Source organism: Erythrolamprus reginae, chromosome 1 (genome assembly GCF_031021105.1).
Source record: "Erythrolamprus reginae isolate rEryReg1 chromosome 1, rEryReg1.hap1, whole genome shotgun sequence".
Classification (NCBI taxonomy): domain Eukaryota; kingdom Metazoa; phylum Chordata; class Lepidosauria; order Squamata; family Dipsadidae; genus Erythrolamprus; species Erythrolamprus reginae.
The window spans coordinates 8611510-8638424 of NC_091950.1; the positions used below are offsets into that span (position 1 = coordinate 8611510).

The window sequence follows — 26915 nt, forward strand, 5'->3', positions numbered from 1 at the left end:
TGAGTTCTCCTGATGGGGACAGTTCATGTCCTGTCTTGCAAAGAGCTCACTCCTGAGTTTGAAGAGACTCATATGCCGCAGTTTCCTCTATGTCCAAAGCCCAAACACAGGTAAGAGGAAGCATGATTGATATATATTCATCCTGGAGCCATCCAGGTGGCACTTCAAATCAGTTTCTGAATAAACCTTCATTTTTGTTCTAGGAGTGAAGGTGGCACAGATGACTAGGAAGGAATCATGCTACTGCTAATGCTTTTGCAGCTCATCTGGCTCCTGGCTCCAACTACAGCAAAGAAACTGCAACCCACATGTCTGTTCAGGAATTATATTAAATTAGAAGGCAGCTACTATAGGCCTGGTGATCTCATTATTGGTGGGATTTTCTCTTTGGGAATGATTATAGACACTCGCGTCCTAGACTTTCATAGAGTGAAGTTTTTCCCACAGACCATGTAAGTTTCAGCTGAAGGAGAAAGGGGCAGATCATTGCTCTCTTTGCTTTAAATTTTGGGACCTCTTTTAGAAATACTTCTAGTGTGTTGAACTGTCCTGGTGTAGTACCCGTTTTATGCTTTTCTCAATAAAATAGCAAGCTCTTAAAATAGGCTGGAATTCTCAATCCCTTCATCAAGAAAATGGTAAACAAGAAAAATGAGGAGGGAAGCTGTGCTGGTCTTTGACTTTAATAAAATGGATCTTCGTTTCAGAAATGTGTAAGTTTGAGCTGGAGGGGAAACATGCAAAAAATGTTTGCTTTAAATTCTGGGACCCCTTTCAGAAATCCTTTTTCAAATGTATTGAACTGCTCAGATGGGGTGGATATTTTGTGCTTTATTCTATAAATTAGAAAGATCTTAAAATAGGCTGGAATTCTCAATCTCTTCATCAGGAAGATGCTAAACAACCAAAATGAAGAGGCAAGCTGTGTTGGCCTAGTGAGGAAGTCAAATTATAAATATTAATCTGACTAGTAACTTGTGGTAGAAAATTCAAATAAAAGCTCAACACTTTTTCAGATGTTACAAACATTTCTCAGCTTTGGAATCATCATTGCTTCTGAATAATGCCCTTAACTAAATCTATGAGGTGACTCACCCACTGTAGTCCTGTGCTCAGCAATGTTTACCACACCTGAAGAAGCTGCTGCAAGGCAACTCTTAAAAATTCAGGTGAAAGGGGAGCAATTAAGGATTACAGCCACTGCAGCAAAATGAATATGGCAGAAATGCAGAGGTGGGTTGCTGCCGGTTTTGATTGATTCAATAGAACTGTTAGTGGAGATTTGCCTCCACTCGCTGAAATAAGAACCGGTTCTCCCAGTGGAAATTTTTATGGAAATCATTATTCTCAAGGCAACACTCGGATGTTATGGGGTGCACTAGCATCACAACTAGAACTGCTAGGAAAGGTAAGTAGAACCCACCCTTGCAGGGATGATAGAGGACAGGGCCACCATCAGGAATTTTGGGGCCCCATACAGCCTAAGTGTCTGGGCCCCCCCCCGCCATTTTAAAACTATTTTAAGTCGCCAAGCCACTCCATCCCCCGGGGATCATTTCCCGCTTCACGCCAAGCGAGGCAGACCGGTCCCATAGGCCAGTGTTTCCCAACCTTGGCAACTTGAAGATATCTGGACTTCAACTCCCAGAATTCCCCAGCCAGCAAACGCTGGCTGGGGAATTCTGGGAGTTGAAGTCCAGATATCTTCAAGTTGTCAAGGTTGGGAAGCACTGCCATAGGCTATTTCAGGAACTGGGTTAAGCCGATTGTGTAGACTCGTCCAGGAGAAAGAAAGAAGCGGGAGCGACGAGGGAAAGAAAGATCCTCCTGGCATCGGTCAGGTGGAGCGAGGCTTATTTACGGCTCCTTGGCACTTCTCCCTTCTTGGAAGAGGCCTTGTTGACAAAACCATGTGCTTTCTAGCGAGGGGAGAGGGGAGGGGGATCCCACACCGGGCAGCCACCGGCGAGGAGCTGGAAAGGACAAGGGGAGAGGAAAAAGCAGGGTACCAGCAGTCAGGTGGGTGTCTTGAGGGGGCACTCCCATCTGGAAGGAAGGGAAGAAAGGCGAGGGCGAGCTATGAAGGAAGGAGGGAGAGAGGGAGGAAGGAAGGAATGGTAAAAGGGGCGATCAAGAGAGGAATGGGTGAATGAATGGACGGAGGGTGAGAAGGAAGGAAGGAAAGAGGGAAGGGACAGGAACAGAGGAAGGGTGTAAAGAAAGCAAGGAAAGGTGTGAAAGGGGAGAGTAAGAGAGGAAGGAGTGAAAGAATGGAATGAGGGAGGAAAGAAGGGAGGAAGGAGAAGGAAAGCAAGAAATGGAGGGAGGGAAGGAAGGAAAGAAAGAAAGAAAGAAAGAAAGGGGGAAGGAACAGGAACAGAGGAAGGAAGCAAGGAAACTTATGAAAGGGGAGAGTAAGAGAGGAAGGACTGAAGGAAGGGAGGGAGGGAAGAAGGTAGGAAGGAGAAAGAAAAGAAGAAATAGAGGAAGGGAAGGTAAAAGAGAGAAAGAAAAAGAGCAAGGAAGAAAGAAAGAGAGAAAGAAAGAACGAAAATGAAAGAGAAATAAAAATAGAGAGGGGGAATGAAAGAAATGGAAGGAGGGAAGGAAGGAGAGAAAGAAAGAGAAAGAAAGAGAAAGAAAAAAGAATGAAAGAGAAAGAAAGAAAGAGAAAGAAAGAGAGAAAGAAAGAAAGAAAGAAAGGCAACTTCAAAGAAAGGCTCACTGAGCATCTCTCACTCTCTCTCTCTTTCTATCCCTCTTTCTTTCTCTCTCTTCCTTTCTATCTCTCCTCTTTCTTTCTCTCCTCTCTCTCTCTCCCTCTCTTTCTACCCTCCTTTCTCTTCCTTCCTTCCTTCCTTCTCTCCCTCCCTCCCCTCCCTCCTTCCTTCCTCTCCATTTCTCTTTCCCTCCCTTTTCTTTCTTTTGGTCCACTTCTCTCTCTCTCCGCTTCTCCACTTGCCTCCCCCTCGCGCCTCGCCCTTCCCACCTGGCCACCCGCGCGCACTTACCTGCTCCCAGCGCCAGCAGCAGGAATTTGAGTAAGCCGAAAAGAAGCCATTGGCTCCGGGCGGCGGGCGGTGTTCACGCCCCCCCCAACCCCTATATATACAATGATGTGAAATCACAACTGCCAGTTCTCTAGCTGATGTTGGCCTTCATTGGTGCTGAATTCTTCCCAAGAACCTGGGATGTCGAAATTTGGCGTGGTGTATGTGTGGATCCAAGCAGGGTGGCGGTTTGCGACGGGCAGGTGGAAATGTTGTCAATGCTCAGATTTTCTATGTGCTGTCCAAAATGTGTGCCAGTAATCACTAGGAACACCACAGCTGCTTTATGTCATAATCATTCAATGTCAATTGTCAGATCTTGATACTTTGAGATCTCCTGGAATTCTGTCTTCTGCAGTCCCTGGTCTTGCCATAAACATTATTCACACCTTCTTATTTTCAATTGCAGCTAAATCTGGTGTGTTGTGAGCTTTTCCGTTTGTATTAGCAATATTTTAGTCTGCTCATTCCCAATTTCCTTTTCAACTCATACTTCTCACCAATTGTTTATTACTGGCATATGTGATGATTTCTACAGATGTTCCAATGAATTGTTTTGGAGACTGATGTCATTGTTTATTATCTCTGGATTTTCTTGCATGAGTTGAATGTACAATCTACTGTTTCTTCTGCATATTTGCACAATCTGCAGGTTTTAATATGTTTACAGTTGGTCATGCAGTCAGACAGATGTTCAGGCTGAATTTGGCACTTTTGTCCACCTATTGAGTCCTTCCCAAATATCTGAGATAGGCAGGTGAGGTTTTTTGATGGGACCATTGCAGAATGTAAGCTGTTCCAAATGAAACTGCATCTATAAAGTATATTTATTATTTATTGTGCATTTATTGCTACAGCTGCTGGGCTACTTCATACAATTACTGATGCTCATAATGAGCTATTATTCTGGGGTAGCATGACCTGCCTTCTTCCAAAACACATTTAAGCAAAGAGCCCTGTTTCTACCGTTCTCCCAAAAATGTGGTGACAGGGTGGGATGCAGGATGCCTTGACAAGCAGAAATGAGAAGCTGAGAGCTGGCAGTCCAGGAGCCTCGCATGTGCTGTTGGAAGGGGGCTTGGGGGTCCTAGGAGATGGTGAACATTGTTCCTTCTTCCCTCCCAGCACAGAGGGGTGGCTTCCTCCTGCAAGGAGAGCTCTGCTCACCAACCTCTCCCAACTTCTTCCACAAATAGGTTTCAGATGAGAAGCCTCACCTGGGTTCCCGGAGCCCCTTAGAAACAGAACTTCCCAGCAGTGGGGTGGGGGGGGAGGCAGCGTCAAGAAGGGCTCCACACGGCACTGGAAGGGCTCCATTCAGACTTCAGCTTTCCAGAATTTTTTGAAAAACGGCTGCTGAACTGAGGCTTCCTTGGTCTCTTGCATCACCAGCCAAGGTAGCTGGGAGATGGTGGAGTCACTGAGAGGGAAAATCGATCATCCCGAAAATCGGTTCCGACTCGGAGAAGGCTAATTAACCCCAGCAGCCATTTGCTGGTTCTCTTCAAGGGCAAGTTAGCCAAAGGTTCCCACCTTGCGCCGCGCCACCCCGGTTCCCCGCTGCACCTCCCCAGTGCAAAGCGCAGGACTGCCACCTCCCCCTTGCCCCAGGATCTCGCGCTTGCAGCTTCAGGCAGGGGGCTTGCGGGGGGCGGCAAACGGTTGCTTGGAAGCGGAACCTCAGAGCAACTCAACCGCCTTGCGTCCGCCGGAGAAACACCAAAGCAAGAGCTGGCAAGCGGGGGGGAATGGGGACTGCCTTCCGCGGGAGTTCGGGGGGCTTTGGGGTGCCCAGGGGCCGGCAGGCAGGGAGGGAGGGAGGCACCAGCATCAGACGGAGGTGTCGGACGGGCAGCGCTTTTGCCTTGGCATTGCACTGCGCGGGAAGGGCAGCGCCTTCCCTAACCGCGCCTCCGCCCGGGTTGGCAGCCGGGCCATCGAGAGGGGCGTCCGGAGCGCTCCAGGAAAGGCTCAGAGCTGCCAACGCTCCTCCGGCGCCGCTCCACCTCCTAAACATGCACGGTGGAGGCATCCCCCCTCCTTCCGCGGCTGCCATCGGGGCTCCCTGTCTGTCTGCCGGCCTCCCTGCCTTCTTTCCTCGTGGGGGTGGGGCTCCGCAGAGGCAGAGTTTGTCTCAATCGGGGTTGGGGAGTTTTTGGCGGGTGCCGCCCCCCCCCCCCCCAATTTTCCAATTTGGCCGGGCCCGTGACAGCACTCCCAGTAATACCGGTCTATCGGCGGCCCTGATAGAGGATATAAAACAGTCCATTATATTTATGGAAGGGCTTCTTCCTTTCTCACAAACTCATCCAAGTTTAGCCAAGGGAGACTCTTTAAAAAAACAACAACAATGAGATTTGGGAGTTTCTGCCCCCCAAATAGTGAAGCAAATTCTACAGCCATACACAAGCTTTCCTGTAATGTTCTCCATTGTTTTTCTCACTACAGATTCATCACTAGTAGCTACCAGCAGTTCCTTGCATTGGTGTTTGCTGTCTCCGAGGTCAATAAGGATGTTCTTCTGCTCCCCAACATCACCCTTGGCTTCAACATCTACAGCCATTGGGAGATGGGGATATTAATTTCCTGGAACAGCATCTCCATGCTCTCATCACAAGGTCAAGTGGTTCCAGGATACAAATGTGACCAGAAGGACATTCTGTTGTCCATCATTGGTGATCTAAATGCCAAGTCCTCAAGGCTGATGGCCCCCATCTTCAGCATTTTTAAGGTCCCACAGGTAAGGAGGCTCCATTTGGAGTTGATCAAGATACCAAAGCCAAAGATCAAAGTATTTGGGGGGGGTATATATATTGAGCCTCTGAATCTTACATTATTATTTATTAATGGGTGGACACCATTTTAGTGCCATTTGTTCAGATATTTGATTTCTTCTCTTATCTTTTCACATAGCACAACCAATAAAAATGGCTAAAATGGTAATGATGATAATCATAGTAATAATAATAATAATAATAATAATAATAATAATAATAATAAATAAATAAATAAATAAAAAACCCCAACAACAACATCAACAACAGAGTTGGAAGGGACCTTGGAGGCCTTCTAGTCCAACCCCCTGCTTAGGCAGGAAACACTACACTACTTCAGACAGATGTTTATCCAACATCTGCTTAAAAACTTCCAGTGTTGGGAAGATTACATTTGAGTCAGCCTGACTGTGAGGGCCATCAACCGCACAACTCTAACCCCTAAAGTCAACATAAAATCTTTACTTTGTCTTTGAAAAAAGAATCTCTTTTTCTCCAGCTTGGTGTTGACTTTGAGTTCTCTCAGAGAGAAAAAAGAGTCTATCCTTCCTTCTTCCGGATTTATCCCAAGGAATTTGCTCAGTATGTGGGTTTAGTCCAGCTGCTCCTGTATTTCCAGTGGAACTGGGTTGGGCTTTTGGCCCCTAAAGATGACAGGGGAGAACATTTCATCTCAACTGTGACGCCGATGCTTCAGAAGAAGGAGATCTGCCTGTCCTTCACTCTAATGCTAGAATTAGATAATATTGAAATCACTATAAACAAGCTTATTCCCAAGTTCCCTACCTTGCCTAAAGCAGAAGTGTTTATTCTGTTTGCAGACTACACTGTTGTTAACAGTGTAGTTGGTACGATCATTCTTTCTGAAAAATTTAAAAAAGTATCATTTAGGAAAGTTTTTATCCTCACTTCCCATTGGAAACTTGGCATGGATAAATCTGAGGAAACATTATACTATACAAAGATTATGCATGGGAGCTTTCATTTTAGAGACTACTCCATGGATGTCTCTAAATTCAACCAATTCTTCCAGTCTTTAGACCCCTTGAACCCTCAAGGAGACAAATTTCTCCCTACATGGTGGGAAATTGTCTTCCACTGTGGTATCCGTAAATCAGGAAAGATCTATCGAAAGTGGAGAAAACAATGTACAGGAAAGGAGAATCTGAAGAATCTACCACATTACACTATTGAAAAAAGAATGACAGGAGAAAGTTACAATATCTACAATGTTGTTTATGCTCTGGCACATGCTTTACATGCAATGTCTGGATCTAGAGTTGGATCAACCATGATGAGGCTTGGGAAGAGGATCTCGAATGTCCAGTCATGGCAGGTAATTTTTGACTCAGTCCACAGATGCTTAGATCAGAAGCTCCTCATATGAATTTCTTCAGTTATTTACTAAATGTCTGCATACTCCCATATCAATTCATCTGAGACCCTGGCTTTATTTGAGCTTACCATTTCTTGTGCTACTCAGCTTGCTGTGTGAAAACAGCTTCTGATTAATAATAGATGGAAACTAACCAAGGAGAGAAGTAACCTAGAACTTAGAAGAAATTTCTTTCTAATTAACAGTTTATCGTTAGATGTCATGGATTCCCAGTTGCTGGAGTCATCCTGCTGGTTCTGTTCAGGTCGTATGTGACCCAAAGCCATGTTTGAGACCGTATAAAAAATTTTCCCTGCATATCTGGAACTTGAAATTTCATGACTTTGTATCATTTTAGGGGTTCTTTCTAAGAGTACTTTTGGGGGGCAGGGGGTCCTTTTACTTTTTTGTGTTGGATCACTATATTGAACATCCCTGATCATTAGAAAAATAGAAATGAACTGAAAAAAGTTATGCTTATTGGGGGGTTTTGCTCAGAAATAGGGCCTCCCTCCCCACGGCTGTGTGCAATCATTTTCACTTAAAAAAATGTTTAGCCTGCCAGTTCCAACTTTTTTAAAAACATTTTTCACTGGGATACTAATTTGAACATTTCTGAACATACTGATATGAAAATTGAACTGAAAAAATAGATGCTTATTTGTTTATTCTGCTCATAAATGTCCCCCCTCTGCTGTGTGCAATTTTTTCAATATACAGTGATACCTCATCTTACGAACCCTTCATCATACAAACTTTTTGAGATACGAACCCGGTGTTTAAGATCTTTTGCCTCGTCTTCTGAATTATTTTCATCTTACAAACCCGCCACCGCCACTGGGATGCCCCGCCTCCGGACTTCTGTTGCCAGGCAAAAATCCCATTTCCAGACCTTCCCTTGCCAGTGAAGTGCCTGTTTTTTGTGCTGGTGGGATTCCCCTGAGGCTCCCCTCCATGGGAAACCCCACCTCTGGACTTCCACATTTTTGTGATGCTGCAGGGGAATCCCAGCTGGGGAATCCCAGCATTGCAAAAATGGGTGCTTCGCTGGCAAGTCCAGGAGTGGGATTTCCCAGCGAGGGAAGCCTCAACAAAATCACAGCATCGTAAAAACACCAAAGTCTGCTGGGAAACCCTACCTCCATACTTCCACTGCCAGTGAAGCACCAGTTTTTGCGATGCTGGGATTCCCCTGCAGCATCACAAAAATGTGGAAGTCCAGAAGGGGGGTTTCCCATGGAGGGGAGCCTCAGGGGAATCCCACCAGTGCAAAAACAGGCGCTTCAGCTGGGAAAAGGGGTGAATTTTGGGCTTGCATGCATTAATCATTTTTCCATTAATTCCTATGGGAAACATTGTTTCGTCTTACAAACTTTTCACCTTGCGAACCTCCTCCTGGAACCAATTAAGTTCGTAAGACAAGGTATCACTATATATATATTTCAGGCTCCAAAATCAAAATATTATTAAAACTTTTTGCATTAAATTACTAGGTTGAACATTTCTGAACATGATGATATGACAATTGAACTGAAAAAAAATGATACTTATTTATTTATTTGGTTCAGAAATAGGTCCACCTACCCATGGCTGTGTGCAATCAGTTTCACTTTACATTTTTTTAAGCTCCAAATCCCAAATATTTTTAATAACCTAGGCATTGATTTATTAAATTGGACATTGCTGATTATCAGAAAAATATTCCCTAAGGTTTCAAATTGGTGCTTATATTTTTATTTCACTCAGAAAGCCCAAACCACATTTTGGCTATGTGCAATCATTGCCAATTTATTTATTTTTTTAGCCTGCCAGTTCCAACTTTTTTGAAAACTTTTTGGATTGGATTACTAGTTTGAACATTTCTGAACATAATGATATGAAAATTGAACTAAAAAAATTGGTGCTTATTTATTTTACTCAGAAAAACGCCCCCCCCCTCCATGATTTTGAACACTTTTTTCAGTTTATATTTTTTTTAGGCCCCAAATCTCAAAAGAAAATTCTCCCTTCTGTATTGATATAATAAAGTGAACATTCCTGATCATAAGAAAAATAGAAATGAACTGAAAAAATGATGTTTATTTGTTTATTTTGCTCAGAAAATGGCCACCACCTCTCAGCCTTGCTGTGTGCCATTATTTTTTTTATAGATTTGGCTGAAAATATTTGGAATATCCTTTTGAAAAGCAAGTACATGATGGCCAGATAACTAATTACAAGTATGTAATTTTGAAATTAACAGCATAATTTGTATTTAAATTGAAAAAATTGTGCACACTCTGGTGGGGGCCTTTTCTGAGCAAAATAAACAAATAAGCAGCAATCTTTTCAGTTCAATTTTCATTTCCTTATATTCACAAATGTATATTTTAGTATATCAATGCCAAAGTTATTGAATGTATTTGGAATTAGGGGCCTAGAAAAATGTATAAAGTGACATGCTTGAAAAAGATGGGGGTCTGCCATTTTATGAGCAGAATAAGCAAACAGTTATCTTTTTTTTTTCAGTTCAATTTTCAGTTCATTATGTTCAGATATGTTCAAACTAGTAATCCAACACCAAATATAGCAAAATTGTATGCAGTTTGCAGGCTAAACTATCTAGAAAGTGAAAACTTTTCACAAAAACGCTAGGGGCAGGCTTTTATGAGCAAAATAAAAATATAGGTTTTTCATCTCAATTTTACTCTCCTTGTTTTCAGAAAAGTTCAAATTAGTATCCCAGTGAAAAAAGTTTTCAAAAAGACTAAATTTAAGTACCTAAAATAAACCTTTTTTGGTCTGGGTCATATACAACCCGAACAGTACAAGTGTATAGTCTTTGCAAACAAAACAGCAGGGTTTTAAAAAGCGACAAGATAGCCATTTGTCTAAAGCTGTAGAGGGTCTGTTCCTTGAGCACAGAGTCGACTAGAAAATTTGATTTGATTTGACTTGATTTATTGGTTTTGTATGCTGCCCCTCTCCGGAGACTCGGGGCTGATAACAAAAATAATAAAACAGTATACACAATAATCCAATAGTAAAAACAATTAAAAACCCATTAAAGTAAAAACCAAACATACATTCAGACATACCATGCATAAAATTTTAAAGGCCTAGGGGGAAAGAGTATCTCAGTTCCCCCATGCCTGACGGCAGAGGTGGGTTTTAAGTAGCTTACGAAAGGCAAGGAGGGTGGAGGCAATTCTAATCTCTGGGGGGAGTTGGTTCCAGAGGGCCGGGGCCGCCACAGAGAAGGCTCTTCCCCTGGGTCCCACCAAGCGGCATTGTTTAGTTGACGGGACCCGGAGAAGACCTATTCTGTGGGACTTAAGTGGTCGCTGGGATTCGTGCAGCAGAAGGCGGTCCCTGAGATAATCTGGTCCGGTGCCATGAAGGGCTTTATATGTCATAACCAACACTTTGAGTTGTGACCGGAAACTGATCGGCAACCAATGCAGACTGTGGAGTGTTGGTGTGACATGGGCATATTTAGGAAAGCCCATGATTGCTCTCCCAGCTGCATTCTGCACGATCTGAAGTTTCCGAACACTTTTGAAAGGTAGCCCCATGTAGAGAAGACCTCCAATGTAGCTCTCAATACTATAGTTCTGTTCCTATGATAACCACAGCACAGAGGAAGATTCAAAGTGATCCTAATAGGTTCCTGGTCTGAAATTCATCAGAATTTCCTGCATCAAAAGCTAAAATGTGGAACTCTCCAAATAGTGAATTTACCACACAGGTCAGATCCTTCCTTCCACATGGTCCAGTAGATCAAACATGGTCCCTGCATTCTGCTGCCCTTCACAGTGAGCTGGAGAAAATCAGCGGAATTTTCCATGGTTATGATAGAAATTATTTATTCATTTAAAACATCCATTTATCAGATAACAAGACAAGTGCATGTAGCCAGGATTATGGAACTAAAATTATTGTGTTTTGCTTAAATTGGAGTTGGAAATCATGCCCATAAAGGGGAAATGTTTAGTTTCAGAGTTAAATATTTGGTGTTACACATGATTCTTCAGATTGCCACGGAGAGGTGGAACTAGCTTCTCACCTATAAACCCATCTTCTCAAGATGCCCTTTATGTGATGATAGAAGCCATGATGTCTCATTTGTAAGCTCTATGTCTAATACAGTGTTCCCTCGATTTTCGCGGGTTCGAACTTCGCGAATGGCCTATACCACAGTTTTTCAAAAAATATTAATTAAAAAAATACTTTGCGGGTTTTTGTCTATACCATGGTTTTTTCTGCCTGATGACATCATACGTCATCGCCAAACTAACAAATTTTGCAAATAAATAACAAAAAAAATAATTATTGTTAATAAATAATTATGTTTATAAAAATCAGGATCACTAAGTGTCTTATTCAATGGTGAGTACCAGTAATAATGCTGAGTAAATGGTTGTTAAGGGAATGGGAAATGGTAATTTAGGGGTTTAAAGTGTTAAGGGATGGCTTGTGATACTGTTCATAGCCTAAAATGGTGTATTTACTTCCGCATCTCTACTTCACAGAAATTCAACTTTCGCGGACGGTCTCGGAATGCATCCCCCGCGAAAATCGAGGGAACACTGTACTCTAATTCATTAAACTCTTCTTTCAGATTCTTCCCTATTTGTGCAATGTAAAGTTCAACAACAGTGCTGGAGATGAAGTCTCCTTCTCAGAAGATGGACTGGGATCTGTTCGATATGATGTTCTCAACTGGGTTCTCTACCCCAATCAATCTTTTGTCCCTGTGAAGGTTGGGCAAGTAAATCCTGAGGCACCCCCAGGACAGGATTTCAACATTAACTCTGATGGAATCGCCTGGGCCAAAAAGGTGAGCTGCAAAGTAATGTTGTAAGTTCACTTAGAAAAATTATTCTCTTCCTCAGATGCAGAACAACATCCTAACTTGAAAAAGAATCAGTTGAATCAGAAATCATGGTAGTCATTTAATGAAAAATCTCAATTTCCTTTAACACATTTGTGGTCTGATTTGTGCCATTCCACAAAGGATTAGGCTTGGAAATGACTTCTGCTTGGAATGCAGGATGCAATTACAGCAAGTAACAGTGATTTCCATGGACCATTGATGCTCAGTTGTATCCTCCTGGTTCTTTCTTTTAGAAATGCTGTGGTTCAGTCACAAGCCTTCCTCCGCAGGATGAAACCCCAGTTCCAATCTCCTCTATCTATTGATGTCTTAGAAATGCCAGTGGCCTCAATCCCTCAGGAGCTGTTCCATATTTCTGATAGATGGTAGCTATTTATCAGGAGAATCTGAACATAGAAGTAGGAATGGGGGAAAGAATGAATGCAGCAGGCTCATTCTTTAAGTAATTTCAAATTCTTATCTTTTAGACCATCCCATTTGCAAGGTGTAGCATGAAGAGGTGCCATGCGGGAGAGAGGAGAAGAGTTCCAGAGGGCAAGCAGGTTTGCTGCTACCACTGTGATACCTGTCCAGAAGGGACCATTTCTAATAAGACAGGTAGAGCAGACATCAATTTTAAATATTCCAGAATTATGGAAGAGATTCATTAAATCAATATATTTTTGTTATTGTGTCATTTTTTATAAGATTGATATGCACTCATACTTTTCAATAGAACCTATTGATCTAAATTGCTCTTGCCACAGAGGGCACTTTTCTCAATCCTCAGCAGGGATAGTTTGTGGGCACAATTTAGGAGTCTCCAACATCCATTTCTGCTTCTACTTTCACATCCAATTGGGAAACCAATTTTCAATATTTTCCTGAGGAAATGGGGCAGGTGGTCCAACCTTTTATCATTTAGCGTGTGCTTCTTCTTAAGGATTTAGGGGTAGTGATTTCTGACAGTCTCAAAATGGGTGAGCAGTGTGGTAGGGCGGTAGGAAAAGCAAGTAGGATGCTTGGCTGCATAGCTAGAGGTATAACAAGCAGGAAGAGGGAGATTGTGATCCCCTTATATAAAGCGCTGGTGAGACCACATTTGGAGTACTTTGTTCAGTTCTGGAGACCTCACCTACAAAAAGATATTGACAAAATTGAACGGGTCCAAAGACGGGCTACAAGAATGGTGGAAGGTCTTAAGCATAAATCGTATCAAGAAAGACTTAATTAACTCAATCTGTATAGTCTGGAGGACAGAAGGAAAAAAGGGGACATGATCGAAACATTTAAATATGTTAAAGCAGCGGTCCCCAAACTACGGCCCGCGGGCCGGATGCGGCCCGCTGAGGTCATTTACCCGGCCCGTGGCAGCGTACGAGATTTTACCATCTATAATATACTAAGTTCCGAATGTCATCTCCACTCTGCTGCCGAGCGTCTGGCGGCGGCAAGGAAGAGGAAAGCCAGGAGGGCGGGGAGGAAAGCACCCTATGGCAGAGCAGCAACAGTTCCTCTGAGAAAGAAATTGGCCAATTGCTTTCCTCCCCGCCCCCTGGCTTTCCGCCTCCTCCTCCTCCAGACGCTCAGCTGCAGATCTTCTTTGTCCCTCCAGTGCCGCTTTTTTGCTTTTTTTTTTTTTGCACCGGTGAGGTTTGCGCGCGCTTGGGCACTTTTGGCGTGTGGGGGGTCTGCTGCAGAGAGGGAGAGAGAGAGAGAGAGAGAGAAAGAAAGAAAGAGACATAGAAAGGGAGTGTGAGAGAGAAATAACGCAAGAAAGAGAGGGAGAGAGAGAGCGGGAGAGTGCTGCTTTTTTGCTTCTTCGCTGCCCGCGGGGAGCCTGGAAGCCCTGCAAGAGCGTCTGGAGGGGGCAATAAACAAGACCGGCTCTTGGTCCCTTGAGCCCGCCACCGCCGGTCTTGTTTACTGCCCCCTCCAGACGCTCTTGCAGGGCTTCCAGGCTCCCCGCGGGCAGCGAAGAAGCAAAAAAGCAGCACTCTCCCGCTCTCTCTCTCCCTCACCGGTGCAAAAAAAACGAACGGAGGCGGCGGAGGCGGCGAGCTCAAGGAACCAAGAGCCGGTCTTTCTCCGCGCTGAATTGTTGCAGCTTCTGAGGCCGCATCCGCCTCCAGGCGAAGGGATCTCCTCGGTGGGCGGCCTCGGTCCGAAAAGGACCGGCTGTTGGCCCCTTGGCGGAGGCAGAGGCGGCCTCAGAGGCTGCAACAATTGCCTCTGAGGCCGCCTCTGCCTCCGCCAAGGGACCAACAGCCGGTCCTTTTCGGACCGAGGCCGCCCACCGAGGAGATCCCTTCGCCTGGAGGCGGATGCGGCCTCAGAAGCTGCAACAATTCAGCGCGGAGAAAGACCGGCTCTTGGTTCCTTGAGCTCGCCGCCGCCGCCGCCTCCGTTCGGGCGAAGGGATCTCCTTGGTGGGCGGCGGCGGCTGCAGCTTCAAGGGACCAACACCCGGTCCTTGTTGAGCTGAGCTTCCTTTGGCTTCCTTCGAGGCGGCAGGTGAGCTTTGCAGCTTTGCATCGAAGGAAGCCAAAGGAAGCTCAGCTTGGGGGCGGGCCTGAAGCAGCCACCGCCGCCTACTCCGCCCCGGGCTTCGGCTGCACTGGGCAGCTCTGGCGGGCGCGGGGCAGCAGAACAAGCCGCGAAGGTGGCGCCGCCAAATGTGGGTCGAGCGGGGGGGGGGCACTAAGCAGTAGCCGTAAGGCGGCGGTGGGGCGGTTGGCTGCAAGGCACCGGCGCCGGCGGCTTGATGTGTTACGTACATTGCTGGCGCTGCGCTGGACATGGGGCTGGCACCTCTGTCCCGGCCCAGCCAGCGGGCCAGTGCCAGCCCTGTGCCCAGGCCCAGCGCAGCGCCAGCAATGTACTGCGACCCGACGTTGGTGCCACTGTCTTGGAGCTTCTGCTTGCAGCCGACTGGCTCGCTGCGCGTTGCAGGGCAGAAAAAAAAAGAAGAGAGGAAGGAAGAGAGAAGAAAAGGAGAGAGAGAGAAGGAAAGCATGAGAGAGAGGGAGAGAAAACAAGTGAGGGGGAGGGAATGTGAGAGAGAAAGAGAAAAATGAGAAAATGATGGAGGGAAAGAACGAGGGAGAGGGAAACAAAACAAATGAGACAGAAGGAAAAAAAGGGAGAGGGAAGAGAGAAGTGGAAAGGAGGGAGGGAGGGAGGGAGGGAGGGAAAGAAGAAGAAATGGAGGGAACAAGGAAGGAAGGAAGAATGAAATGAATTGAGGGGTGGAGGAAGGAAGGACTTTTTTGGGGGGGCGGTGTAAATTTTTTAAAAAATTTCTCTCAACATACATTCAAACAATACAATGTACCATCTAATTTTCCCTGAATAAAATGCAGTATTTTGTCAGTAACTAATATCAATCATCAAAAAAGTTGCAAAAGTTTTTTTTTCTAATGTTGTGATCCAGGTACATACTTTTCTTTTAATTAAATTCCCTCCTTAATGTTCCTTCTAAAAGTACAACACCAATTATATTTCTAACTTAACCATTATGCCAAAGTGCTTTCTTCTTTCTTTATATATTTTTCTATAAATATTTTTATATATTTTTCTATAAACCAAGAAAACCTTGTATAACCAATCAGATGTTAACAAAAGAAAATTAAAAACAAAACATAAACATATATGAATCTCAGACTTCTTCCCCCCCCCAAATAGTACGTTCCCATTTTGTTTTTTACATTAAAATAAGGTATGTGCAGTGTGCATAGGGATTTGTTCATAGTTTTTTTTATAGTCCGGCCCTCCAACAGTCTGGGGGACAGTGAACTGGCCCCCTGTGTAAAAAGTTTGGGGACCCCTGTGTTAAAGGGTTAAATAAGGTTCAGGAGGGAAGTGTTTTTAATAGGAAAGTGAACAGAAGAACAAAGAGGCAAAATCTGAGGTTAATTGGGGGAAAGATCAGAAGCAACACGAGAAAATATTATTTCACTGAAAGAGTAGTAGATCCTTGGAACAAACTTCCAGCTGACGTGGTTGGTAAATCCACAGTAACTGAATTTAAACATGCCTGGGATAAACATATATCCATCCTAAGATAAAATACAGGAAATAGTATATGGGCAGACTAGATGGACCATGAAGTCTTTTTCTGCCGTCAGTCTTCTATGTTTCTATGTTTCTATCTCTATCAAACACCAAGGAAATAGACTTGACAGAGAAAGAGGTGATCCACCTCTTTATATCTCTTTGATAGAGCAGGAGGGAGGAATGAACAGATTTGATAAACAAACCAGAGAGGTTAAGGCTTTCAGGTTAAGGGATAATGTACATACAAACAAAAGAGCAGAATTCCTAGATAGCAAATTTGTCTGTCTTCTGTCATGAGTGGCCATGACCATAGTTCCCTCTAAGCTGAGCAGTGAGCAATCGCTCACTTAAAAATCATCATCAACTCAGAGTTTTCCAAACCTGCCCAGAAGCTGAGAGGGAAAGAGTGAGAGGGAAGGAGAGAGAGAGGAAGAGAGGAAGAGAGAGAAACAGATAAAAAAGAGAGGAAGGAAAAGAGAAAGAAAAAGAATGGGAGTAAGGAAGAGAGAAAGAAAATAAAAATCTAGTTTGAAACTAGCTCAACTATTTAAGTGGCATTTTGATATTGATAGAGTTGCCCTATTATGAGCTCACTGTTATAGACACACAGTACAGTATTTTATTTTGAAATTCTCTGAGGCAAAACAGGGTGGGTTTTTTATTTATTTGTTTGTTTGTTTGTTTATTTATTTATTATTTCTGTGCCGCCCAGTCCCAAAGGGACTGCTGCTCAGACACTATACTTTTCCGCCCACCCCTCAAAAAAATTAGAGGGAACACTGGCCATGACCGGGTCAGTTACTGACAGATTTTGAGGAGGATGAACTGGGCGCATCTTGCTATCCTAGGACAGTGTTCTTACAAGCTGAATCAGAGAGTAAGAGTGAGGGAGAGCTGGAACTGGAGGAACCTCCACGGACTGTAGAAACATCAGTGATGGTAATTTAGGATCAAGAGGACCTTGAGGATCAGGAGCCCCTATTAGATGCCTGTGTCAGAAGATTTAGAAGCAGACAGGAAAAGTTCAGAAAGTGATTCTGTGAAAGAAGTCTAGTCAGTTATAGCTCTGGGGAACAATGATCACACCCAGACAGTATAAAATAAAATTTCAGGGGAAAAGAGGTGTAATGTGACAACAAGTCATAATAGTTGTATTGCTAGATCCAGATTTCCAGAAATGCTTCGCTGGCAAACTTTTGCTTTCCCTTTAACATCATCCCACAGAGAAGTAGACAAATCCTTAGACAAAGATTTCTTGATTTCAGATGCAGTTCACTGTGAACCCTGCCCAGAAGAACAATATCCCAATAAGGACAAGGACAAATGCATTGCCAAGAAGATCCACTTCCTTGCCTATCAAGACACCTTGGGACACATTTTAGTTTTTCTTGCTTTTTTCCTTTCTGCGATCACTTCTGCAATCCTGGTGATTTTCTATAAACATCATTATACACCAATTGTCAAGGCAAACAACCGAAATCTCACTTACATCCTCCTGATCTCCCTCTTGCTCTGCTTCCTTTGTTCCTTCCTCTTCATTGGTCAACCAGGGAAGATCACCTGTCTCTTCCAACAATCTACCTTTGCCATTCTCTTTTCTCTTGCAGTTTCCTCTGTGTTGGCAAAAACTGTCATTGTGGTTCTGGCCTTCATGGCCACCAAGCCAGGGAACAAGACAAGAAAACTCTTAGGAAAACCACTGACCATCTCCATTGTCTTGGTCTGTCCCCTGATCCAAGCAATCCTTTGCGCCATCTGGCTGGGAAGCTCTCCCCCATTTCTTAACTTGGACTTCCACTCCTTATTTGGGGAGACTATCTTGGAATGTAAGCAAGGCTCAGCGGTAATGTTTTATGGTGTCCTCTCCTACCTAGGACTTCTGGCCTTTGTCAGTTTCACTGTGGCATTTCTAGCTAGGAAATTGCCTGATAGTTTTAATGAAGCCAAGTTCATTACTTTTAGCATGCTAGTTTTTTGCAGTGTTTGGATCTCCTTCATCCCTACCTACCTGAGCACCAAAGGGAAGTCCATGGTCGCTGTGGAGATCTTCTCCATTTTGGCCTCTGGAGCTGCTGTCTTAGCTTGTATCTTCTTCCCCAAATGCTACATTATTCTGTTGAGGCCCGATCTGAATTGTAGAGAAAATATAATAAGAAACAAAAATTGCTAACTAATATAAGGAGTGGCCTCATTTATCTTTATGTTTGTGGCATTTTTTAGAATGTGATACAATTTCTAATAAATGATGACACAGCATGTGAGGTAGCAAACTGGCAATGAAGTTAGTTAGAACCCACCCCTGGCCCAATGCCCTGCATGGAAAGAAAACTTGTTATTAGAGATGTGTTTATTATTTCAGATACAGTGGTACCTCTACTTAAGAATTTAATTTGTTCCGTGACCAGGCTCTTAAGTAGAAAAGTTTGTAAGTAGGAGCAATTTTTCCCATAGGGATCAATGTAAAAGCAAATAATGTGTGCAAACCCTTTAGGAAAGAAATAAAAGCTTGGAATTTGGGTGGGAGGAAGAGGAGGAGGAGGACAGTCGCTACCCAGAGCAAAGGGAGTGTTTCTTTTCTCTGGGCACTGGCAGAGGTTTATTCCCTCTCCAAGAGCCCAGAGAAAGGAAAATGCTTTGTTTGCTTTGGACTGCCAAAGCCTCCTTAAGCACCACTGAAAGGCTCCTTTGGCAGCCCAGAAAAGCCCAAAATGGCCGGAATTAAAGGGGGAATGGCAGGAAACTGGCTGGGCCTTTGTGCCGCTCTCAAATTTCCTGGAAAATTTTTCCAGACTTGGGTTCTTAAGTAGAAAATAGTTCTTAAGAAAAGGTGTTCTTAAGTAGAGGTACCACTGTATTTCTAAATTTTATGGCAAAAGAAAAAAATTAAGAATTAAATACAAATTACTGCAAGATATTCAGGAAAAATGGGGTTGGGTTTACCAGATCTGAAATTGTATTTTGAGGTATGTTGTCTGGTATGGTTAAGAGTTGGTGACCCTCCAGAATAAGAGGATACTTGAATTACAGGGCCACAAATTAAGATACTATAGTTTATCATGGTATGTTGATTTTAATAATCACTTTGCTAGACATGCCATACTGAGAGTTTGGAATAAATATAAAGCAAGGTTCTTCATGATTTTGCCTCCTTATGTGTCCCCCGAAGAAGATTTTTAATAATAATAATAATAATAATAATAATAATAATAATAATAATAACAACAACAACAACAACAACAACAACACACCAGACATCTGAAGCATAACACACCAAACATCCTGATTGTGGAAAAAAAGAAAGCATGGATCATCGACATCGCAATCCCAGGAGACAGCAGAATTGAGAAGAAGCAGCTAGAGAAATTAGTGAAATACAAAGATCTAAAAATCGAGTTGCAACGACTTTGGCATAAGCCAGTGAAAGTGGTCCCAGTGGTACTTGGCACGCTGGGCGCAGTGCCAAAGGATCTTAGTTGAAGCACCCGACTGGGGATGAAATACGAAACCCAGCATAGTGATCTCATTTGCTGTGTTACATTGACATAATCATCATAATAATAATAATAATAATAATAATAATAATAATAATAATAATAATAATAATAATAATTACTATTACTATTACTATTACTATTACTATTATTATTATTATTATTATTATTATTATTATTATTATTTATTAGACTTGTATGCCACCCCTCTCCGAAGACTCAGAGCAGCTCACAACAATAATACAGAAATACAAATCTAATATTAAAAACCATTATAAAAAACCATTATAAAACAGTCATACAATCCAAACAAACCATACATGAAGTGGAACAGCTAGGGGTATGTCAATTTCCCCAAGCCTGGCGACATAGGTGGGTTTTCAGAAGTTTGCAAAAGGCAAGGATGGTGGGGACAGTCCTAATTTCCAGGGGGAGTTGATTCCAGAGGGCCGGGACTGCCCCAGAGAAGCCTCTTCCCCTGGGTCCCGCCAGATAACATTGTTTTGTCAACGTGACCCAGAGAAGGCCAACTCTGTGGGACCTTATTGGTCGCTGGGATTCGTGTGGCAGAAGACAGTCCCAGAGAAGCCTCTTCCCCTGGGTCCCGCCAGATAACATTGTTTTGTCAACGTGACCCAGAGAAGGCCAACTCTGTGGGACCTTATTGGTCGCTGGGATTCGTGTGGCAGAAGACAGTCCCGAAGGTATTCTGGTCCGATGCCATGTAGGACTTTATAGGTCCTAACCAACACTTTGAATTGTGACCGGAAACTGATCAGCAGTCAGTGCTGGGCGCGGAATGTTGATGAGACATGGGCATATTTAGGAAAGCCCATGATAGCTCTCACGGCGGCATTCAGCACAATCGGAAGTTTCCGAACACTTTTCAAAGTTAGCCCCATGTAGAGAGCGTTGCAGTAGCCATACCTCGAGGTGATGAGGGCATGAGTGACTGTGAGCAGTGACTCCCCGTCTAAACAGGGCCGCAACTGGTGCACCAGGTGAACCTGGGCAAATGCCCTCCTCACCACAGCCGAAAGATGGTGCTCTAATATTAGCTATGGATTGACTCCCAAGTTTCGGACCCTCTCTGAGGTGGTCAATAACTCCCACCCCCAGGGTAATGGACGGACAGATGGAATTGTCCTTGGGAGGCAAAACCCACAGCCACTCCATCTTGTCAGGAAAAGAAATTTTGGCAAAGCCGACTGCTGGATGTATGGTAAAATATTACCTTTCAAGTCTGGTGAAGCTACATTAAAGTTGAAGGAAGAACTTGAATTATATTTAGTATTGGTTTATATAGCAAGAACTCAAATAATGATTTAAATCAAATAAAAAGAGTTGGGGGTTTGATTTTGCTAAAGACAAATTGGAAATCTTTGGGCTTGATAAATTGACAATTAAAGTGTGAAAATTAATGAGTAGTTATGATTGGGCTTGATATTGACTCTTATCTAATTCCAACTAACCATTAATTGACTAGATTTCTACAGATAGATTGCATTACAGATCCATGTCATGCAGAAACATAGATGAAAAATTCCACTTCTGAGAGGACCAATCATCCACAGCTGCTTGTTTTTGCTAGGATTCAAACTGAGCATGTTCCTTCCCATTCAACTTTCATGCAGTAATGCAAAACCTTGATAATATCGCTTGGTCAATCGGTTTATTATTTAAATTTATTTATTGTTTAAATTTATAAGCCGCCCACCAGGCTCAAGGTTGACTCAGGCTTCCATCCTTGCAAGGTGGGTAAAATGAAGGCCCAGATTGTTGGGTGGGGGGCAATATGCTTACTATGTAAACTACTTAGAGAGGGTTGTAAAACACTGTAAAGCAGTATATCAGTCTGTTCTGTCGGGCTCTCTGGTAGAATCCTCCCAAAAATTCACAGGTACAAATTTCAGACACACACACATTTGAAAATTCAAAACAATGCTCTTTATAATGAAAATTCCCTTAAACCAAGCCCTCTTTTGGTATAGCAAAGAGCACTCGTCTCCAAACAAACTTGTAATTTATACAAGTCCCTTATCAGTCCTGTGATACTTAGCTTGCAGCTGTGAGGCAATTCCCAGTCCTTCTTCTTTCACAAAGTGAAACACACTTTGCTCTGGTTTAGTTTCAAAGCGGGGGAAAATCAGCACACAAAAAGTCAAAGTCAGTAAAGCAGTCATGAAACACACCAAACGATCAGATAATCCTCCACAATGGCCAAACCCACAGGCTGCTATTTATAGCAGCCTCACTAATTATCACAGCCCCACCGAACCACAGGTGGCCTCATTTTCTTTGATAATAATCTCTCAGTTGTTGTTGCCTATGCATCGCTCTCCGCATGCGTGGCTGTATCATTAACTCTTGTTCTGAATCCAAGGAGGAGCTAGATAATTGATCTCCTTCTGAGCTGTCTGCCACACTCTCCTCCTCCCTGTCACTCATATCTTCTTGGTCAGAGGAGCCTTCATCAGCAGATTCCACCGGGGGCAAAACAGGCCTACAGCATGTGGATGTCTCCCCCACATCCACAGTCCTTGGGGCAGGAGCTGGGCCAAAGCTAACCACAACACAGTCTAAGTGCTATTGCTATTCAGATGAAAGGAGGAAGCAGATAACAGTATGCACACATTCTCTGTTATTGCACTTTCTAATATCATTCCTGCCATGTAGCTACAACGCGCCCTACATGGGGCTTCCTTTGAAAAGTGTTCGGAAACTTCAGATCGTGCAGAATGCAGCCGCGAGAGCTATTGTGGGGTTACCTAGGTTCGCCCACATCTCTCCAACACTCCGTGGCTTGCATTGGAAAAAATTGAATTTACCCCTGAAGGCATGTTATCAGGAATATGAAAGAAAAAATACTTCAAAAAAACGGATATCTAATGACACATATCATTACCGCGGCCAGAATATAATATGCTCAACTATGGAATAACAAAAAGATCCCATCAGAAAACAACATAATAGACAAGATTTTCAAATGTGCAGAAATCGACAAAATGACCATGGAAATCAAGGGTAGAAAGAGCAAAGAATTCAAAGAGATATGGAAAAATTGGTGTAAATGGATGGAGGAAAGAAATAGGGTAATATGACACAATGTAGTTGCACTGATTAAATGGATATGTACACATAATTCAGGTAACGAGTAAGAGAACATAAACACAAATGGGTAAGCAGTAATAGCTTTCAACATATTAACTTCTGTATCTGTTTTTTCAAGGCTACTCAGTTTTCAAGGCCTTTTCAAGGCTATCTATAATTACCTACTACTAATCTATTTTGCTTACCACACTTATCCTATCCCTTTGAATAATATATATTTTATTATTTTTTCATTTTTATTATTTGGATTTGTATGCCGCCCCTCTCAGAAGACTCGGGGCGGCTCACAACAAGTGAAAACAAATCATAATAATCCAATTAATTAAAATATTTAAAGATTTTAAAAAAACCATATACTAACAGACACACACACAAGCATACCATGTATAAATTAAACGTGCCCAGGGGGAGATGTTTAATTTCCCCATGCCTGATGGCAAAGGTGGGTTTTGAGGAGTTTACGGAAGGCAGGAAGAGTAGGGGCAGTTCTGATCTCCGGGGGGAGTTGGTTCCAGAGAGCCGGTGCCGCCACAGAGAAGGCTCTTCCCCTGGGGCCCGCCAACCGACATTGTTTAGTTGACGGGACCCGGAGAAGGCCCACTCTGTGGGACCTAATCGGTCGCTGGGATTCGTGCGGCAGGAGGCGGTCCCGGAGATATTCTGGTCCGATGCCATGAAGGGCTTTAAAGGTCATAACCAACACTTTGAATTGTGACCGGAAACTGATCGGCAGCCAATGCAGACTGCGGAGTAATGGTGAAACATGGGCATACCTGGGTAAGCCCATGACTGCTCTCGCAGCTGCATTCTGCATGATCTGAAGTTTCCGAACACTTTTCAAAGGTAGCCCCATGTAGAGAGCATTACAGTAGTCGAACCTCGAGGTGATGAGGGCATGAGTGACTGTGAGCAATGAGTCCCGGTCCAGATAGGGCCGCAATTGGTGCACCAGGTGAACCTGGGCAAACGCCCCCCTCGCCACAGCTGAGAGATGGTTTTCTAATGTGAGCTGTGGATCGAGGAGGATGCCCAAGTTGCGGACCCTCTCTGAGGGGGTAAGTAATTCCCCCCCAGGGTAATGGATGGACAGATGGAGTTGACCTTGGGAGGCAAAACCCACAGCCACTCCGTCTTATCCGGGTTGAGCTTGAGTCTGTTGACACCCATCCAGGCCCCAACAGCCTCCAGGCACCGGCACATCACTTCCACCGCTTCGTTGACTGGGCATGGGGTGGAGATGTAAAGCTGGGTATCATCAGCATATTGATGATACCTCACCCCATGTCCTTGGATGATCTCACCCAGCGGTTTCATGTAGATGTTAAATAGCAAGGGGGAGAGGACCGACCCCTGAGGCACCCCACAAGGGAGAAACCTCGGAGCCGACCTCTGACCCCCCACTAACACCGACTGCGACCGGCCAGAGAGGTAGGAGGAGAACCACTGAAGAACAGTGCCTCCCACTCCCAACCCCTCCAACCGGTGCAGAAGGATACCATGGTTGATGGTATTGAAAGCCGTTGAGAGATCGAGGAGCACCAGGACAGAGGATAAACTCCTGTCCCAGGCCCGCCAGAGATCATCCATCAACGTGACCAAAGCGGTTTCCGTGCTGTAACCGGGCCTGAAACCCAACTGCTGGGGACCTAGATAATCGGCTTCTTCCAAGGACCGCTGGAGCTGGAGTGCCACCACCTTCTCGACAACCTTCCCCATAAAGGGAAGGTTGGAGACTGGACGATAGTTGTTAAGTATGGCTGGGTCCAGGGAAGGCTTCTTGAGGAGGGGGAGCACAAGCGCTTCTTTATAGAGTGTTGGAAAAACTCCCCTCCCCAAGGAAGCGTTGGTAATCTCCTGGGCCCAGCTCCGTGTCACCTCCCTGCTGGCCGAGACCAACCAGGAGGGACACGGATCCAGTAGACAGGTGGCGGAACTTACAGCTCCAATGGCCTTGTCCACTTCATCAGGTGTCACCAGATCAAACTCTTCCTAGACAGGTGGACAAGTACGTGCCCCAGTCACCTCGACTGACTCATTCTCAGTCGACTCTGTTTTACAATTGGAGTCGAGGTCGGCCCGGATTTGAGCGACTTTATCAGCGAAAAATGTGTTAAACTCCTCGGCACTACTCTGCAAGGGCTCCCCAACTCCCCCCTGGTTAAGAAGGGAGCGGGTCACCCTAAACAGAGCGTCCAGGTGGGATTCTGCTGATGCAATCAAGGCGGCATGGTACGCGCATCTTGCTGCCTTGAGCGCCACTTTGTAAGTCTTAATAAAAGCTCTTACAAGTGTTCGATCAGATTCAGACCTACTCTTCCTCCATCGCTTCTCTAGACGTCTCTTTTGGCGTTTCAACTCCCAGAGCTCCTCGTTGAACCATGGGGCTCTATGGGGTCTAGCGCCATGGAGAGGTCGCAAAGGCGCAATCCAGTCGAGAGCCTCCGCAGCAGCCGTGTTCCAGGCCTCAGCAAGAGACTCCGCCGAACTGTGGATGAGTGCCTCTGGAATAACCCCAAGCGCCGTCTGAAAGCCCTCTGGGTCCATCAGGCGTCTGGGGCGGGACATCTTCATTGGTTCCGCCTCCCTGCGGGGAAGGATTGGAGCCAGGAAGTCAAGCCGTAGTAGAAAATGGTCTGACCATAACAAAGGCAATGCTTCTAAGCCCCTTAGTCTCAGACCATTTCTCAATTGCTCGGAAAGGAATACCATGTCAGGTGCGTGCCCTCCCTCGTGAGTCGGACCCTGTACTACTTGAGTCAGGTCCATGGCTGTCATGGTGGCCATGAACTCCTGTGCCAGCCCAGTGGTTTCGCCAAGTGATGGCAGGTTGAAGTCCCCCAGGACAATGAGTCTGGGGAACTCCACCGCCAACCCGGCTACCTCCTCGAGTAGCACAGGCAGGGCTTTTGACACGCAGCTGGGAGGCAGGTACGTGAGAAATAAGCCCACCTGAACCCCTAAGTCCAACTTCAGCAAGAGAGACTTGCAACCCGCAATTTCCGGAGCAATGAGTCTATGCAGGCAAAGGCTCTCCCTGGCTATAATAGCCACTCCTCCCCCCCCTTCCCTGGGGTCGAGGTTGATGCCATATCTGAAACCCGGCTGGGCAAATTTCAGAGAGAGGAACACCTCTCTCCGGGCCCAGCCAGGTTTCAGTAATACATGCCAGGTCGGCCTCCTCATCCAGGATCAAATCCCGGATGAGGAGAGCTTTATTTACCACTGACCTGGCATTAAGCAGCAGCAACCTGAGTCCAGGGCCAGAGTTACACTCATCACCAGTACCCAAGATTGGGCTCACAGAGCCAGAACAAGGGACCGTTATTAAGCAACGGTCCTTCGTTCCCCTGGAACGGCTAGCTCTGTGGCCCCTGCCATATCTGCCTCTCCCCAGCAACACAGGGATATTCCGACCCTCTGCCACCCCAGAGATCGGTGCCCCTTCCTCTCCTGTCTCCCGAGCGTCAGGTGGGCCAAATCTATCATTCACACTACTATCAAACAACTCATCCATACCATAACCCCCCCACCAACCCAATTATACCAATCATTCCATTCATACCCACAAGTATATTTATCCCAGTCATCCATTACTTAACACCCCAATTATATTAAAAAACAATTAAATTAGTAACAGTATAAAATAGCAATTGATAAAAATTTAAAACACTAAAACATTAATATTATATACAGATATCTTAATAAGGAGCATAATAGAATGGCTTATGATCTGTAAATGAAAAATGTGAACAATATTTGTTTTAGTCTTCTGTATTTGTGTAAAAAACAATAAATAAACTTTTAAAAAATATAGTTTTTAAATTCTGAGTTTTCAAGATGGGGGCAGAAATGTCACCTTAGTGTGTCTTGCAAGGAGCTCACTCCTGGGTTTGAAGAGACTCACATGGCTTTGTGTCACCTATGGTCACAGCCCAAACACAGGTAAGTGGAAGCATTGTTGATATAAATTTGTCCTGGTCCAATCCAGGTGACACAGGTGATGTCTGATTTGCTAAAGTTCCAGTGAGATTTCAGGAGCAACCTTCAAATCAGTTTCTGCATAAATCTTGATTTCTGTTCTAGGAAGGAAGGGGATAAAAAAGACCGGGCAGGAGTCATGCTACTGCTGATGCTAATGCTCTTTTGGCTCTTGGCTCCAACTACATATGTGTGTTCAGGGATTATAACAACTTCAGGAAAAGC

At 44.4% G+C, this 26915-nt stretch overlaps 1 protein-coding gene across 1 annotated transcript; it reads left to right on the forward strand.

Moving 5' to 3' along the window:
* Positions 1-12: 12 nt before the first annotated feature.
* Positions 13-25655, forward strand: LOC139157538 (vomeronasal type-2 receptor 26-like). The gene is made up of 7 exons (XM_070734434.1): positions 13-110; positions 5499-5790; positions 6324-7160; positions 11800-12018; positions 12543-12672; positions 17376-18245; positions 25630-25655. Exons 1-7 carry the CDS (start codon positions 13-15, stop codon positions 25653-25655), a joined length of 2472 nt encoding a protein of 823 aa, XP_070590535.1.
* The last annotated feature ends 1260 nt before the right edge of the window (positions 25656-26915 follow it).